The sequence below is a fragment of the Oncorhynchus masou genome, unplaced genomic scaffold (genome assembly GCF_036934945.1).
Source record: "Oncorhynchus masou masou isolate Uvic2021 unplaced genomic scaffold, UVic_Omas_1.1 unplaced_scaffold_1507, whole genome shotgun sequence".
Lineage (NCBI taxonomy): Eukaryota > Metazoa > Chordata > Actinopteri > Salmoniformes > Salmonidae > Oncorhynchus > Oncorhynchus masou.
Window position 1 is genome coordinate 129,947 of NW_027005086.1, and position 13,753 is coordinate 143,699.

At 47.1% G+C, this 13,753-nt stretch overlaps 1 protein-coding gene across 1 annotated transcript in view; it reads right to left on the reverse strand.

Moving 5' to 3' along the window:
• LOC135531079 (cytoplasmic dynein 2 heavy chain 1-like) overlaps positions 1–12,274 on the reverse strand; it is a 28,398-nt gene extending 16,124 nt beyond the window's left edge. Inside the window, exon 1 of the mRNA XM_064959200.1 lies at positions 12,248–12,274. Coding sequence (XP_064815272.1) covers positions 12,248–12,274 — 27 coding nt within the window. The remainder of the gene's footprint in view (positions 1–12,247) is intronic.
• Positions 12,275–13,753: the final 1,479 nt, after the last annotated feature.

Sequence of the window (13,753 nt, forward strand, 5' to 3'; positions counted from 1 at the left end):
AGAGAGAGAGAGACAGGACTCATTAACAGTGGACTGACAGAGGAGAGAGAGAGAACAATCAACACCCCCCCACGTCAATCATGCCCACACCCCATTTAGGCCCCCTCAGATCAGACCTATGCCACTCCTGCCCACCCCATGCACCCCACCCCCGCAAAGAGGGCCTCAACATGGAAGCCACACATACGCCCAGGTAGTGAGCGGGCAAACAGTCCCAACCCCCACTCTCACACTCGCCCAAGCCAATGGCATGTACCAGATGCTCAGCAGGCTCTGCTCACACTTACTGGCCTGAGGCCAAACCACGACCAACAACATTGGACACTTTATGGAACAAAAGCCTTTACTATTTCATCCTGGAATATCCAAGGCCTGAGGTCATCTGCCTTTGGCCTGAAGAGCAGAAACCCGGACTTCACCAAAGAAATCGGTAATACAGACATTGTCATCCTGCAAGAAACCTGGTATAGAGGAGACAGACCCACTGGATGCCCTCTAGGTTACAGAGAGCTGGTAGTCCCATCCACCAAACTACCAGGTGTGAAACAGGGAAGGGACTCAGGGGGTATGCTAATTTGGTATAGAACAGACCTAACTCACTCCATTAAATTAATCAAAACAGGAACATTCTACATTTGGCTAGAAATTCAAAAGGAAATTATCCTAACAGAGAAAAATGTCCTCCTGTGTGCTACCTATATCCCCACTAGAATCCCCATATTTTAATGAAGACAGCTTCTCCATCCTGGAGGGGAAATCAATCATTTCAGGCCCAGGGACATGTACTAGTCTGTGGTGACCTAAATGCCAGAACCGGACAAGAACCTGACACCCTCAGCACACAGGGGGACAAACACCTGCCTGGAGGTGACAGCATTCCCTCCACCGTGTGCCCCCTAGGCACAACTATGACAACATAACGAACAAAAAACGGGTCACAACTCCTGCAGCTCTGTCGCACGCTGGGTATGTACATAGTCAATGGTAGGCTTCGAGGGGACTCCTATGGTAGGTACACCTATAGCTCATCTCTTGGCAGTAGTACTGTAGACTACTTTATCACTGACCTCAACCCAGAGTCTCTCAGAGCGTTCACAGTCAGCCCACTGACACCCCTATCAGACCACAGCAAAATCACAGTCTACCTAAACAGAGCAATACTCAATCATGAGGCATCAAAGCCAAAGGAACTGAGTAACATTAAGAAATGCTATAGATGGAAGGAATGCAGTTTGGAAACCTACCAAAAAACAATTAGGCAACAACAAATTCAATCCCTTTTAGGCAATTTCCTGGATAAAACGTTCCACTGTAATAGTGAAGGTGTAAACTTGGCAGTAGAAAATCTTAACAGTATATTTGACCTCTCAGCTTCCCTATCAAATCTAAAAATCTCAAATAGAAAACCGAAGAAAATTAACAACAATGACAAATGGTTTGATGAAGAATGCAAAATTCTAAGAAAGAAATTGAGAAACCTGTCCAACCAAAAACATAGAGACCCGGAAAACCTGAGTCTACGCCTTCACTATGGTGAATCACTAAAACAATACAGAAATACACTACGGAAAAAGAAGGAACAGCATGTCAGAAATCAGCTCAATGTAATTGAAGAATCCATAGACTCTAACCACTTCTGGGAAAATTGGAAAACACTAAACAAACAACAACACGAAGAATTATCTATCCAAAATGGAGATATATGGGTAAACCACTTCTCCAATCTTTTGGCTCTATAACAAAGAATAAAGAGCAAAAACATATACATGATCAAATACAGATCTTAGAATCAACTATTAAAGACTACCAGAACCCACTGGATTCTCCAATAACATTGAATGAGTTACAGGACAAAATAAAAACCCTCAAACCCAAAAAGGCCTGTGGTGTTGATGGTATCCTCAATGAAATGATCAAATATACAGACAACAAATTCCAATTGGCTATACTAAAACTCTTTAACATCATCCTTAGCTCTGGCATCTTCCCCAATATTTGGAACCAAGGACTGATCACCCCAATCCACAAAAATGGAGACAAATTTGACCCCAATAACTACCGTGGAATATGCGTCAACAGTAACCTTGGGAAAATCCTCTGCATTATCATTAACAGCAGACTCGTACACTTCCTCAATGAAAACAATGTACTGAGCAAATGTCAAATTGCTTTTTACCAAATTACCGTACAACAGACCATGTATTCACCCTGCACACCTAATTGACAACCAAACAAACCAAAACAAAGGCAAAGTCTTCTCATGCTTTGTTGATTTCAAAAAAGCCTTCGACTCAATTTGGCATGAGGGTCTGCTATACAAACTGATGGAAAGTGGTGTTGGGGGTAAAACATACGACATCATAAAATCCATGTACACAAACAACAAGTGTGCGGTTAAAATTGGCAAAAAACACACATTTCTTCACACAGGGTCGTGGGGTTAGACAGGGATGCAGCTTAAGCCCCACCCTCTTCAACATATATATCAACGAACTGGCGCGGGCACTAGAAAAGTCTGCAGCACCCGGCCTCACCCTACTAGAATCTGAAGTCAAATGTCTGCTGTTTGCTGATGATCTGGTGCTTCTGTCACCAACCAAGGAGGGCCTACAGCAGCACCTAGATCTTATGCACAGATTCTGTCAGACCTGGGCCCTGACAGTAAATCTCAGTAAGACCAAAATAATGGTGTTCCAAAAAGGTCCAGTCACCAGGACCACAAATACAAATTCCATCTAGACACTGTTGCCCTAGAGCACACAAAAAACTATACATACCTTGGCCTAAACATCAGCTCCACAGGTAACTTCCACAAAGCTGTGAACGATCTGAGAGACAAGGCAGAAGGGCATTCTATGCCATCAAAAGGAACATAAATTTCAACATACCAATTAGGATTTGGCTAAAAATACTTGAATCAGTCATAGAGCCCATTGCCCTTTATGGTTGTGAGGTCTGGGGTCCGCTCACCAACCAAGACTTCACAAAATGGGACAAACACCAAATTGAGACTCTGCACGCAGAATTCTGCAAAAATATCCTCAGTGTACAACGTAGAACACCAAATAATGCATGCAGAGCAGAATTAGGCCGATACCACTAATTATCAAAATCAGAAAAAGAGCAGTTAAATTCTATAACCACCTAAAAGGAAGCGATTCCCCAAACCTTCCACAACAAAGCCATCACCTACAGAGAGATGAACCTGGAGAAGAGTCCCCTAAGCAAGCTGGTCCTGGGGCTCTGTTCACAAACACACCCTACAGAGCCCCATGACAGCAGCACAATTAGACCCAACCAAATCATGAGAAAACAAAAAGATAATTACTTGACACATTGGAAAGAATTAACAAAAAAACAGAGCAAACTAGAATGCTATTTGGCCCTACACAGAGAGTACACAGCGGCAGAATACCTGACCACTGTGACTGACCCAAAATTAAGGAAAGCTTTGACTATGTACAGACTCAGCGAGCATAGCCTTGCTATTGAGAAAGGCCGCCGTAGGCAGACATAGCTCTCAAGGGAAGACAGGCTATGTGCTCACTGCCCACAAAATGAGGTGGAAACTGAGCTGCACTTCCTCCCTGCCCAATGTATGACCATATTAGAGAGACATATTTCCCTCAGATTACACAGATCCACAAAGAATTCGAAAACAAATCCAATTTTGAAAAACTCCCATATCTACTGGGTGAAATTCCACAGTGTGCCATCAGAGCAGCAAGATTTGTGACCTGTTGCCACGAGAAAGGGCAACCAGTAGAAGAACACGCACCATTGTAAATACAACACATATCTATGCTTATTTATTTTATCTTGTGTCCTTTACCATTTGCACATTGTAAAAACACTGTATATATATATAATATGACATTTGTAATGTCTTTATTGTTTTGAAACTTCTGTATGTGTGATGTCTACTGTTAATTTTTATTGTTTATTTCACTTTATATATTATATACCTTACTTGCTTTGGCAATGTTAACATATGTTTCCCATGCCAATAAAGCCCCTTGAATTGAATTGAATTGAATTGAATTGAATTGAACAGGACTCATTAACAGTGGACTGACAGAGGAGAGAGAGAGAGAACAGGACTCATTAACAGTGGACTGACAGGGAGAGAGAGAGAGAGAGAGAGAGAGAGAGAGAGAGAGAGAGAGAGAGAGAGAGAGAGAGAGAGAGAGAGAGAGAGAGAGAGAGAGGGAGAGAACAGGACTCATTAACAGTGGACTGACAGAAGAGAACAGAATACATTTGTTCCTATGCTGCTGCTTTTAGTGTAATGCGTGTGTGTGTGTGTGTGTGTGTGTGTGTGTGTCTGTTCTCAAATGAAGGGCTCACTTTCAGAGCTTTAACTCCCAGAGCAGGTTAAGAGTAGCAGGTCTTATTCCATATGCTATTAGGAAGAGATCAAAGCTGTGTACCCTAGAGAATACATGCGGGCACACACAAACACACACACACACGTTTCTCAGGCTTAGAGTCATTAGCAGAGCTAAACGGCTGCCAGTCAGTCTCTGCTCTCCTCTACCCAGCTCTGCCTAGCTCAGCCTAACCCAGCCCAGCTCTGCCTAACTCAGCTCAGCCTAACCCAGCCCAGCTCTGCCGCGCTCAGCTCAGCCTAATGTCGTTCATCCTAACCCAGCCCAGCTCTGCCTATCCCGGCTCAGCCTAACCCTGTTCAGCCTAACCCAACCCAGCTCCAACCTAACCCAGCCCAGCTCAACCTAACCCAGCCCAGCTCAACTAACCCAGCCCAGCTCAACTAACCCCAGCCCAGCTCAACCTAACCCAGCCCAGCTCAACCTAACCCAGCCCAGCTCAACCTAACCCAGCCCAGCTCAACCTAACGCAGCCCAGCCTAGCTCAACCTAACCCAGCCCAGGTCAACCTAACCCAGCATAGCTCAACCTAGGTCAACCTAACCCACCCCAGCCTAGCTCAACCTAACCCAGCCTAGCCCAGCTCAACCTTACCAAGGCCAGCTCAGCTCACAGTAAGGACCACACTATAAAATATTTGAGGCAGATAGGTAGAACACACATCTCATGCATACTATAACCTAGCCTATACAAAGACAGACACACACCTATGTAAATTCCAGGCAGCTACAGTGCAGAGTGAAGGAGCTACAGAGATGGGGAGAGAGAGAAAGAGAGCGAGAGATGGGGAGAGACAGATGGGGAGAGAGAGATGGGGAGAGACAGAGATGGGGAGAGAGAGAGAGATGGTGAGAGAGAGAGATGGGGAGAGACAGAGATGGGGAGAGACAGAGATGGGGAGAGACAGAGATGGGGAGAGAGAGATGGGGAGAGAGAGATGGGGAGAGAGAGAGATGGGGAGGAGAGAGATGGGGAGAGAGAGAGATGGGGAGAGAGAGAGATGGGGAGAGACAGAGATGGGGAGAGACAGAGATGGGGAGAGACAGAGATGGGGAGAGACAGAGATGGGGAGAGACAGAGATGGGGAGAGAGAGAGAGAGAGAGAGATGGGGAGAGAGCGATGGGGAGAAGAGATGGGGAGAGAGAAAGAGAGCGAGAGATGGGGAGAGACAGAGATGGGGAGAGAGATAGATGGGGAGAGAGATAGATGGGGAGATGATAGATGGGGAGAGAGATAGAGAGAGAGAGATAGATGGGGGGAGAGAGAGAAGCGAGAGATGAGAGAGAGAGCGAGAGATGAGGAGAGAGAGATAGGGAGAGAGAGAGAGAGATAGGGAGACAGAGAGAGATATAGGGAGACAGAGAGATATAGGGAGACAGAGAGAGAGATAGGGAGACAGAGAGATAGGGAGACAGAGAGAGAGAGATAGGGAGACAGAGAGAGAGATAGGGAGACAGAGAGAGATAGGGAGACAGAGAGAGAGATAGGGAGACAGAGAGAGAGATAGGGAGACAGAGAGATGAGATAGGGAGACAGAGAGAGATAGGGAGACAGAGAGAGAGATAGGGAGACAGAGAGAGATAGGAGACAGAGAGAGATAGGGAGACAGAGAGAGATAGGGAGACAGAGAGAGAGATAGGGAGACAGAGAGAGAGATAGGGAGACAGAGAGATAGGGAGAGAGAGAGAGATAGGGAGACAGAGAGAGAGATAGGGAGACATAGAGAGAGATAGGGAGACAGAGAGAGAGATAGGAGACAGAGAGAGAGATAGGGAGACAGACAGAGAGATAGGGAGACAGAGAGAGAGATAGGGAGACAGAGATAGGGAGACAGAGAGATATAGGGAGACAGAGATAGGGGGACAGACAGAGATAGGGAGACAGAGAGATAGGAGACAGAGAGAGAGATAGGGAGACAGAGAGAGATAGGAGACAGAGATAGATAGGAGACAGAGAGAGATAGGGACAGAGAGAGATAGGGAGACAGAGAGAGAGATAGGGAGACAGAGAGAGAGATAGGGGAGACAGAGAGAGAGATAGGGAGACAGAGAGAGAGATAGGGAGACAGAGAGAGAGATAGGGGAGACAGAGAGAGAGATAGGGAGACAGAGAGAAGAATGGGAGACAGAGAGAGAGATAGGAGACAGAGAGAGATAGGGAGACAGAGAGAGATAGGGAGACAGAGAGAGATAGGGAGACAGAGAGATAGGGAGACAGAGAGAGAGATAGGGAGACAGAGAGAGAGATAGGGAGACAGAGAGAGATAGGGAGACAGAGAGAGATAGGGGAGACAGAGAGAGATAGGGAGACAGAGAGATAGGGAGACAGAGAGAGAGATAGGGAGACAGAGAGAGATAGGGAGACAGAGAGATAGGGAGACAGAGAGATAGGGAGACAGAGAGATAGGGAGACAGAGAGATATAGGGAGACAGAGAGATATAGGGAGACAGAGAGACAGAGATATAGGGGGAGACAGAGAGATATAGGGGAGACAGAGAGAGATAGGGAGACAGAGAGATAGGGAGACAGAGAGAGATAGGGAGAAAGAGAGATATAGGGAGACAGAGAGATATAGGAGACAGAGAGAGAATAGGGGAGACAGAGAGATATAGGGAGACAGAGAGATAGGGGAGAGAGAGATAGGGAGACAGAGAGAGATAGGGGAGACAGAGAGATATAGGGAGACAGAGAGAGAGATAGGGAGACAGAGAGAGATAGGGAGACAGAGAGATAGGGAGACAGAGAGATAGGGAGACAGAGAGATAGGGAGACAGAGAGAGATGGGAGACAGAGAGATAGATGGGAGACAGAGAGAGACATGGAGACAGAGAGAGATGGGAGACAGAGATATAGATGGGAGATAGAGAGAGACATGGAGACAGAGAGAGATGGGAGACAGAGAGAGATAGGGAGACAGAGAGAGAGATAGGAGACAGAGAGAGAGACAGAGAGAGATAGGGAGACAGAGAGAGATAGGGAGACAGAGAGAGAGATAGGGAGACAGAGAGAGAGATAGGGAGACAGAGAGAGAGGAATAGGGAGACAGAGAGAGAGATAGGGAGACAGAGAGAGAGATAGGGGAGACAGAGAGAGAGATAGGGAGACAGAGAGAGAGATAGGGAGACAGAGAGAGAGATAGGGAGACAGAGAGAGATAGGGAGACAGAGAGAGATATAGGGAGACAGAGAGATAGGAGACAGAGAGATAGGGAGAGAGAGAGAGATAGGGAGACAGAGAGAGATAGGGAGACAGAGAGATATAGGGAGACAGAGAGAGATAGGGAGACAGAGAGATATAGGGAGACAGAGAGAGATATAGGGAGACAGAGAGAGATAGGGAGACAGAGAGATATAGGGAGACAGAGAGAGAGATATAGGGAGACAGAGAGATATAGGGAGACAGAGAGAGAGATAGGGAGACAGAGAGAGATATAGGAGACAGAGAGATATAGGGAGACAGAGAGAGATATAGGGAGACAGAGAGAGAGAGATAGGGAGACAGAGAGAGATATAGGGGAGACAGAGAGAGATAGGAGACAGAGAGATATAGGGAGACAGAGAGAGATAGGGAGACAGAGAGAGAGATAGGGAGACAGAGAGAGAGATAGGGAGACAGAGAGAGAGATAGGGAGACAGAGAGAGATAGGGAGACAGAGAGAGAGATAGGGGAGACAGAGAGAGAGATAGGGAGACAGAGAGAGAGATAGGGAGACAGAGAGAGATAGGGAGACAGAGAGAGATAGGAGACAGAGAGATAGGGAGACAGAGAGAGATAGGGAGACAGAGAGATATAGGGAGACAGAGAGATATAGGGAGACAGAGAGAGACAGAGAGATATAGGGGAGACAGAGAGATATAGGGAGACAGAGAGAGATAGGAGACAGAGAGAGATAGGGAGACAGAGAGAGATAGGGAGAAAGAGAGATATAGGGAGACAGAGATATAGGGAGACAGAGAGAGAGATAGGGAGACAGAGAGAGATATAGGGAGACAGAGAGAGATAGGGAGACAGAGAGAGATAGGAGACAGAGAGAGAGAGATAGGGAGACAGAGAGATATAGGAGACAGAGAGAGATAGGAGACAGAGAGAGATAGGGAGACAGAGAGAGATAGGGAGACAGAGAGATAGGGAGACAGAGAGATAGGGAGACAGAGAGAGAGATAGGAGACAGAGAGAGAGATAGGGAGACAGAGAGAGAGATAGGGAGACAGAGAGAGAGATAGGAGACAGACAGAGAGAGAGATAGGGAGAGAGAGAGAGATAGGGAGACAGAGAGAGAGATAGGGGAGACAGAGAGAGAGATAGGGAGACAGAGAGAGAGATAGGGACAGAGAGAGAGATAGGGAGACAGAGAGAGATAGGGAGACAGAGAGAGAGAGATAGGGAGACAGAGATAGGGAGACAGAGAGATATAGGGAGACAGAGAGATAGGGACAGAGACAGAGAGAGATAGGGAGAGAGAGATAGGGAGACAGAGAGAGATAGGGAGACAGAGAGATATAGGGGAGACAGAGAGAGAGATAGGGAGACAGAGAGATATAGGGAGACAGAGAGAGATATAGGGAGACAGAGAGAGAGATGGGGAGACAGAGATATAGGGGAGACAGAGAGAGATATAGGAGACAGAGAGAGATATGGGAGACAGAGAGAGAGATAGGGAGACAGAGAGATATAGGGAGACAGAGAGATATAGGGAGACAGAGAGATATAGGGAGACAGAGAGAGATAGGAGACAGAGAGAGATAGGGAGACAGAGAGATATATAGGGAGACAGAGAGATAGGGAGACAGAGAGATAGGGGAGACAGAGAGAGAGATAGGGAGACAGAGAGAGATAGGGAGACAGAGAGAGAGATAGGAGACAGAGAGAGATAGGGAGACAGAGAGAGAGATAGGGAGACAGAGAGAGAGATAGGGAGACAGAGAGAGAGATAGGGAGACAGAGAGAGATAGGGAGACAGAGATAGGGAGACAGAGAGAGATAGGGAGACAGAGATATAGGAGACAGAGATATAGGGAGACAGAGAGAGACAGAGATATAGGGAGACAGAGAGATATAGGGAGACAGAGAGAGATAGGGAGACAGAGAGAGATAGGGAGACAGAGAGAGAGATAGGGAGAAAGAGATATAGGGAGACAGAGATATAGGGAGACAGAGAGAGATAGGGAGACAGAGATATAGGGAGACAGAGAGAGAGATAGGGAGACAGAGAGAGATAGGGAGACAGAGAGAGATAGGAGACAGAGAGATATAGGGAGACAGAGAGAGAGATAGGAGACAGAGAGATAGGGAGACAGAGAGATAGGGAGACAGAGAGATGGGGAGACAGAGAGAGATAGGGAGACAGAGAGAGATAGGGAGAGAGAGAGATAGGGAGACAGAGAGAGAGATAGGGAGACAGAGAGAGATAGGGAGAGAGAGAGACAGAGAGATAAGAGCATTTAAGGCAGCTCCACACAGGATTAAGGGATGGAGAGGAGACAGACAAATCTACCTCTCTCTTCCTACCTCCGTATCTGCCTCTCACTCCTTTACTCTCTCCTTTCCCAGCCTTCAAGTTCCTCGTTGCCCAAATCACTAAAGGCTTAAACGGTCCAAACACATGCGCACAAATGTGAAGAAGGTCCAACAGCGCCTCTTCCCCCACAGGAGGTTGAGAGCATCTTGACGGGCTGCATCACTCTGGTATGGCAACAGCACCACCCTCGATCACATGGCGCTTACAGAGGGCGATGTGGACTGTTGAACAGCTTCTGTCCCTGATAAATAGCTACACAGACTATCTGAGATATAACCTTGTATCTTCATTTAAGTTTTATCTCACACACACGTCCTCCAACAGTCACTCCAACAGTCACACACACACACCGTCAACCCAACAGTCACACACACACTGTCACTCACACACTCTCACTCCAACAGTCACACACACAGTCACTCCAACAGTCACACACACCCGTCACTCCAACACTCACACACACACACACTCACACACACACGTCATTCCCAACACACACACACTCTCACTCCAACAGTCACACACACACTGTCACTCCAACAGTCACACACACACACAGTCACTCACACAGTTACTCAAAATCAAATCAAATTTATGTGTCACATACACATGGTTTAGCAGATGTTAATGCGAGTATAGCGAAATGCTTGTGCTTCTAGTTCCGACAATGCAGTAATAACCAACGAGTAATCTAACTAACAATTCCAAAACTACAACCTTATACACACAAGTGTAAAGGGATAAAGAATATGTACATAAAGATATGTGAATGAGTGATGGTACAGAACGGCATAGGCAAGATGCAGTACATGGTATCGAGTACAGTATATACATATGAGATGAGTAATGTAGGGTATGTAAACAAAGTGGCATAGTTTAAAGTGGCTAGTGATACATGTATTACATAAAGATGCAGTAGATGATATAGAGTACAGTATATACGTATACATATGAGATGAATAATGTAGGGTATGTAAACATTATATTAAGTAGCATTGTTTAAAGTGGCTAGGGATATATTTTACATCAATTCCCATTAGTGGCTGGAGTTGCGTCAGTGTGTTGGCAGCAGCCACTCAATGTTAGTGGTGGCTGTTTAACAGTCTGATGGCCTTGAGATAAAGCTGTTTTTCAGTCTCTCGGTCCCAGCTTTGATGCACCTGTACTGACCTCGCCTTCTGGATGATAGTGGGGTGAACAGGCAGTGGCTCAGGTGTTTGTTGTCCTTGATGATCTTTTTGGCCTTCCTGTGACATCGGGTGGTGTAGGTGTCCTGGAGGGCAGGTAGTTTGCCCCGGTGATGCGTTGTGTTGACCTCACTACCCTCTGGAGAGCCTTACGGTTGTGGGCGGAGCAGTTGCCCGTACCAGGCGGTGATACAGCCCGACAGGATGCTCTCGATTGTGCATCTGTAGAAGTTTGTGAGTGCTTTTGGTGACAAGCGAATTTCTTCAACCTCCTGAGGTTGAGGCGCTGCTGCGCCTTCTTCACAATGCTGTCTGTGGATAGGGGGTGTTCCTTCTGCTGTTTCCTGAAGTCCACAATCATCTCCTTAGTTTTGTTGACATTGAGTGTGAGGTTATTGTCCTGACACCACACTCCCAGGGCCCTCACCTCCTCCCTGTAGGCCGTCTCGTCATTGTTGGTAATCAAGCTAACCACTGTAGTGTCGTCCGCAAACTTGATGATTGAGTTGGAGGCGTGCCTGGCCATGCAGTCGTGGGTGAACAGGGAGTACAGGGAGGGCTCAGAACACACCCTTGTGGGGCCCCAGTGTTGAGGATCAGCGGGGTGGAGATGTTGTTACCTACCCTCACCACCTGGGGCGGCCGTCAAGAACTCCAGTACCCAGTTGCACAGGCGGGAGTCGGGCCCAGGGTCTCGAGCTTGATGGCAGTTTGGAGGGTACTATTGTGTTAAATGCTGAGCTGTAGTCGATGAACAGCATTCTCACATAGGTATTCCTCTTGTCCAGATGGGTTAGGGCAGTGTGCAGTGTGGTTGAGATCGCATCATCTGTGGACCTATTTGGGCGTAAGAAAAGGTGGGTGGGTCTAGGATGTCAGGTAGGTTGGAGGTGATTTGGTCCTTGACTAGTCTCTCAAAGCACTTCATGATGAAGGAAGAGAGTCGTTTAGCTCAGTTACCTTAGCTTTCTTGGGAACAGGAACAATGGTGGCCTCTTAAGCATGTGGGAACAGCAGACTGGGATAAGGATTGATTGAATATGTCCGTAAACACACCAGCCAGCTGGTCTGCGCATGCTCTGAGGGCGCGGCTGGGGATGCCGTCTGGGCCTGCAGCCCCTTGCGGGTTAACACGTTTAAATGTTTTTCTCACCTCGGCTGCAGTGAAGGAAGTCCGCATGTTTTGGTTGCGGAGCGTGTCAGTGGCACTGCTGTCCTCAAAAAAAAGTTAGTCTGCCTGGAGCAAGACATCCTGGTCCGTGACGGGGCTGGTTTTCTTTTTGTAATCCGTGATTGACTGTAGACCCTGCCACATACCTCGTGTGTCTGAGCCGTTGGTGCGATTCTACTTTGTCTCTATACTGACGCTTAGCTTGTTTGATTGCCTTGCGGAGGAATAGCTACACTGTTTGGGTAAGTGGTCAGCTTTTCCGAAAGGAGGGTGGGGGAGGGCCTTATATGCGTCGCGGAATAGCAATGATCCAAGGTTTTACCAGCCCTGGTTGCGCAATCGATATGCTGATACAATTTAGGGAGTCTTGTTTTTAGATCGGCCTTGTTAAAATCCCCAGCTACAATGAATGCAGCCTCAGGATATGTGGTTTCCAGTTTGCAAAGAGTCAAATAAAGTTTGTTCAGAGCCATCGATATGTCTGCTTGGGGGGGAATATATACGGCTGTGATTATAATCGAAGAGAATTCCCTTGGTAGATAATGCGGTCAACATTTGATTGTGAGGAATTCTAAATCAGGTGAACAGAAGGACTTGAGTTCCTGTATGTTGTTGTGACCACACCACGTCTCGTTAACCATAAAGCATACGCTTCTTACCAGCAGGATGTTTGTTTCAGTCGGCGCGATGCGTGGAAAAACCAGCTGGCTGCACCGACTCCGATAGCGTCTCTCGAGTGAGCCATGTTTCCGTGAAGCAAAGAACGTTACAGTCTCTGATGTCCCTCCTGGAATGCTACCCTTGCTCGGATTTCATCAACCTTGTTGTCAAGAGACATTGGCGAGAAGTATACTAGGGAGTGGTGCACGATGTGCCGTCTCCAGTCTGACCAGAAGACAGCCGTTTCCCTCTTTTCTGATCGTTGTTTTGGAGTCGCCGGCTGTGATCCATTCCGTTGTCCTGGGTGAAAGGCAGAACACAGGATCCGCATGGGAAAAGTCATTTTTCTGGTCCTAATGATGGTGAGTTGACGTTGCTCTTATATTCAGTAGTTCTTCGACTGTATGTAATGAAACCTAAGATTACCTGAGTACCAATGTAAGAAATAACCACGTAAAAACTGCATAGTTTCCAAGGAGCAGAAGCGACGGCCATCTCTGTCGGCGCGGAAGTGTCCGGCCTCCAACACTCACTCACTCACTGTCACTCCCAGCACTCACTCTCCTGTCACTCCAACACTCACTCACTCACTCACACAGCCTCCAACACTCACTGACCTCCAACACTCACTCCAACACTTTCACTGTCTATAACACTCACTGTCACTCCAACACTCACTCACTCATCACTCCAACACTCACTCACTGTCACTCCAACACTCCTCACTGTCACTCCAACACTCACTGTCACTCCAACACTCACTGTCACTCCAACACTCACTGTCCTCCAACACTCACTGTCACTCCAACACTCACAGACACACTCCGT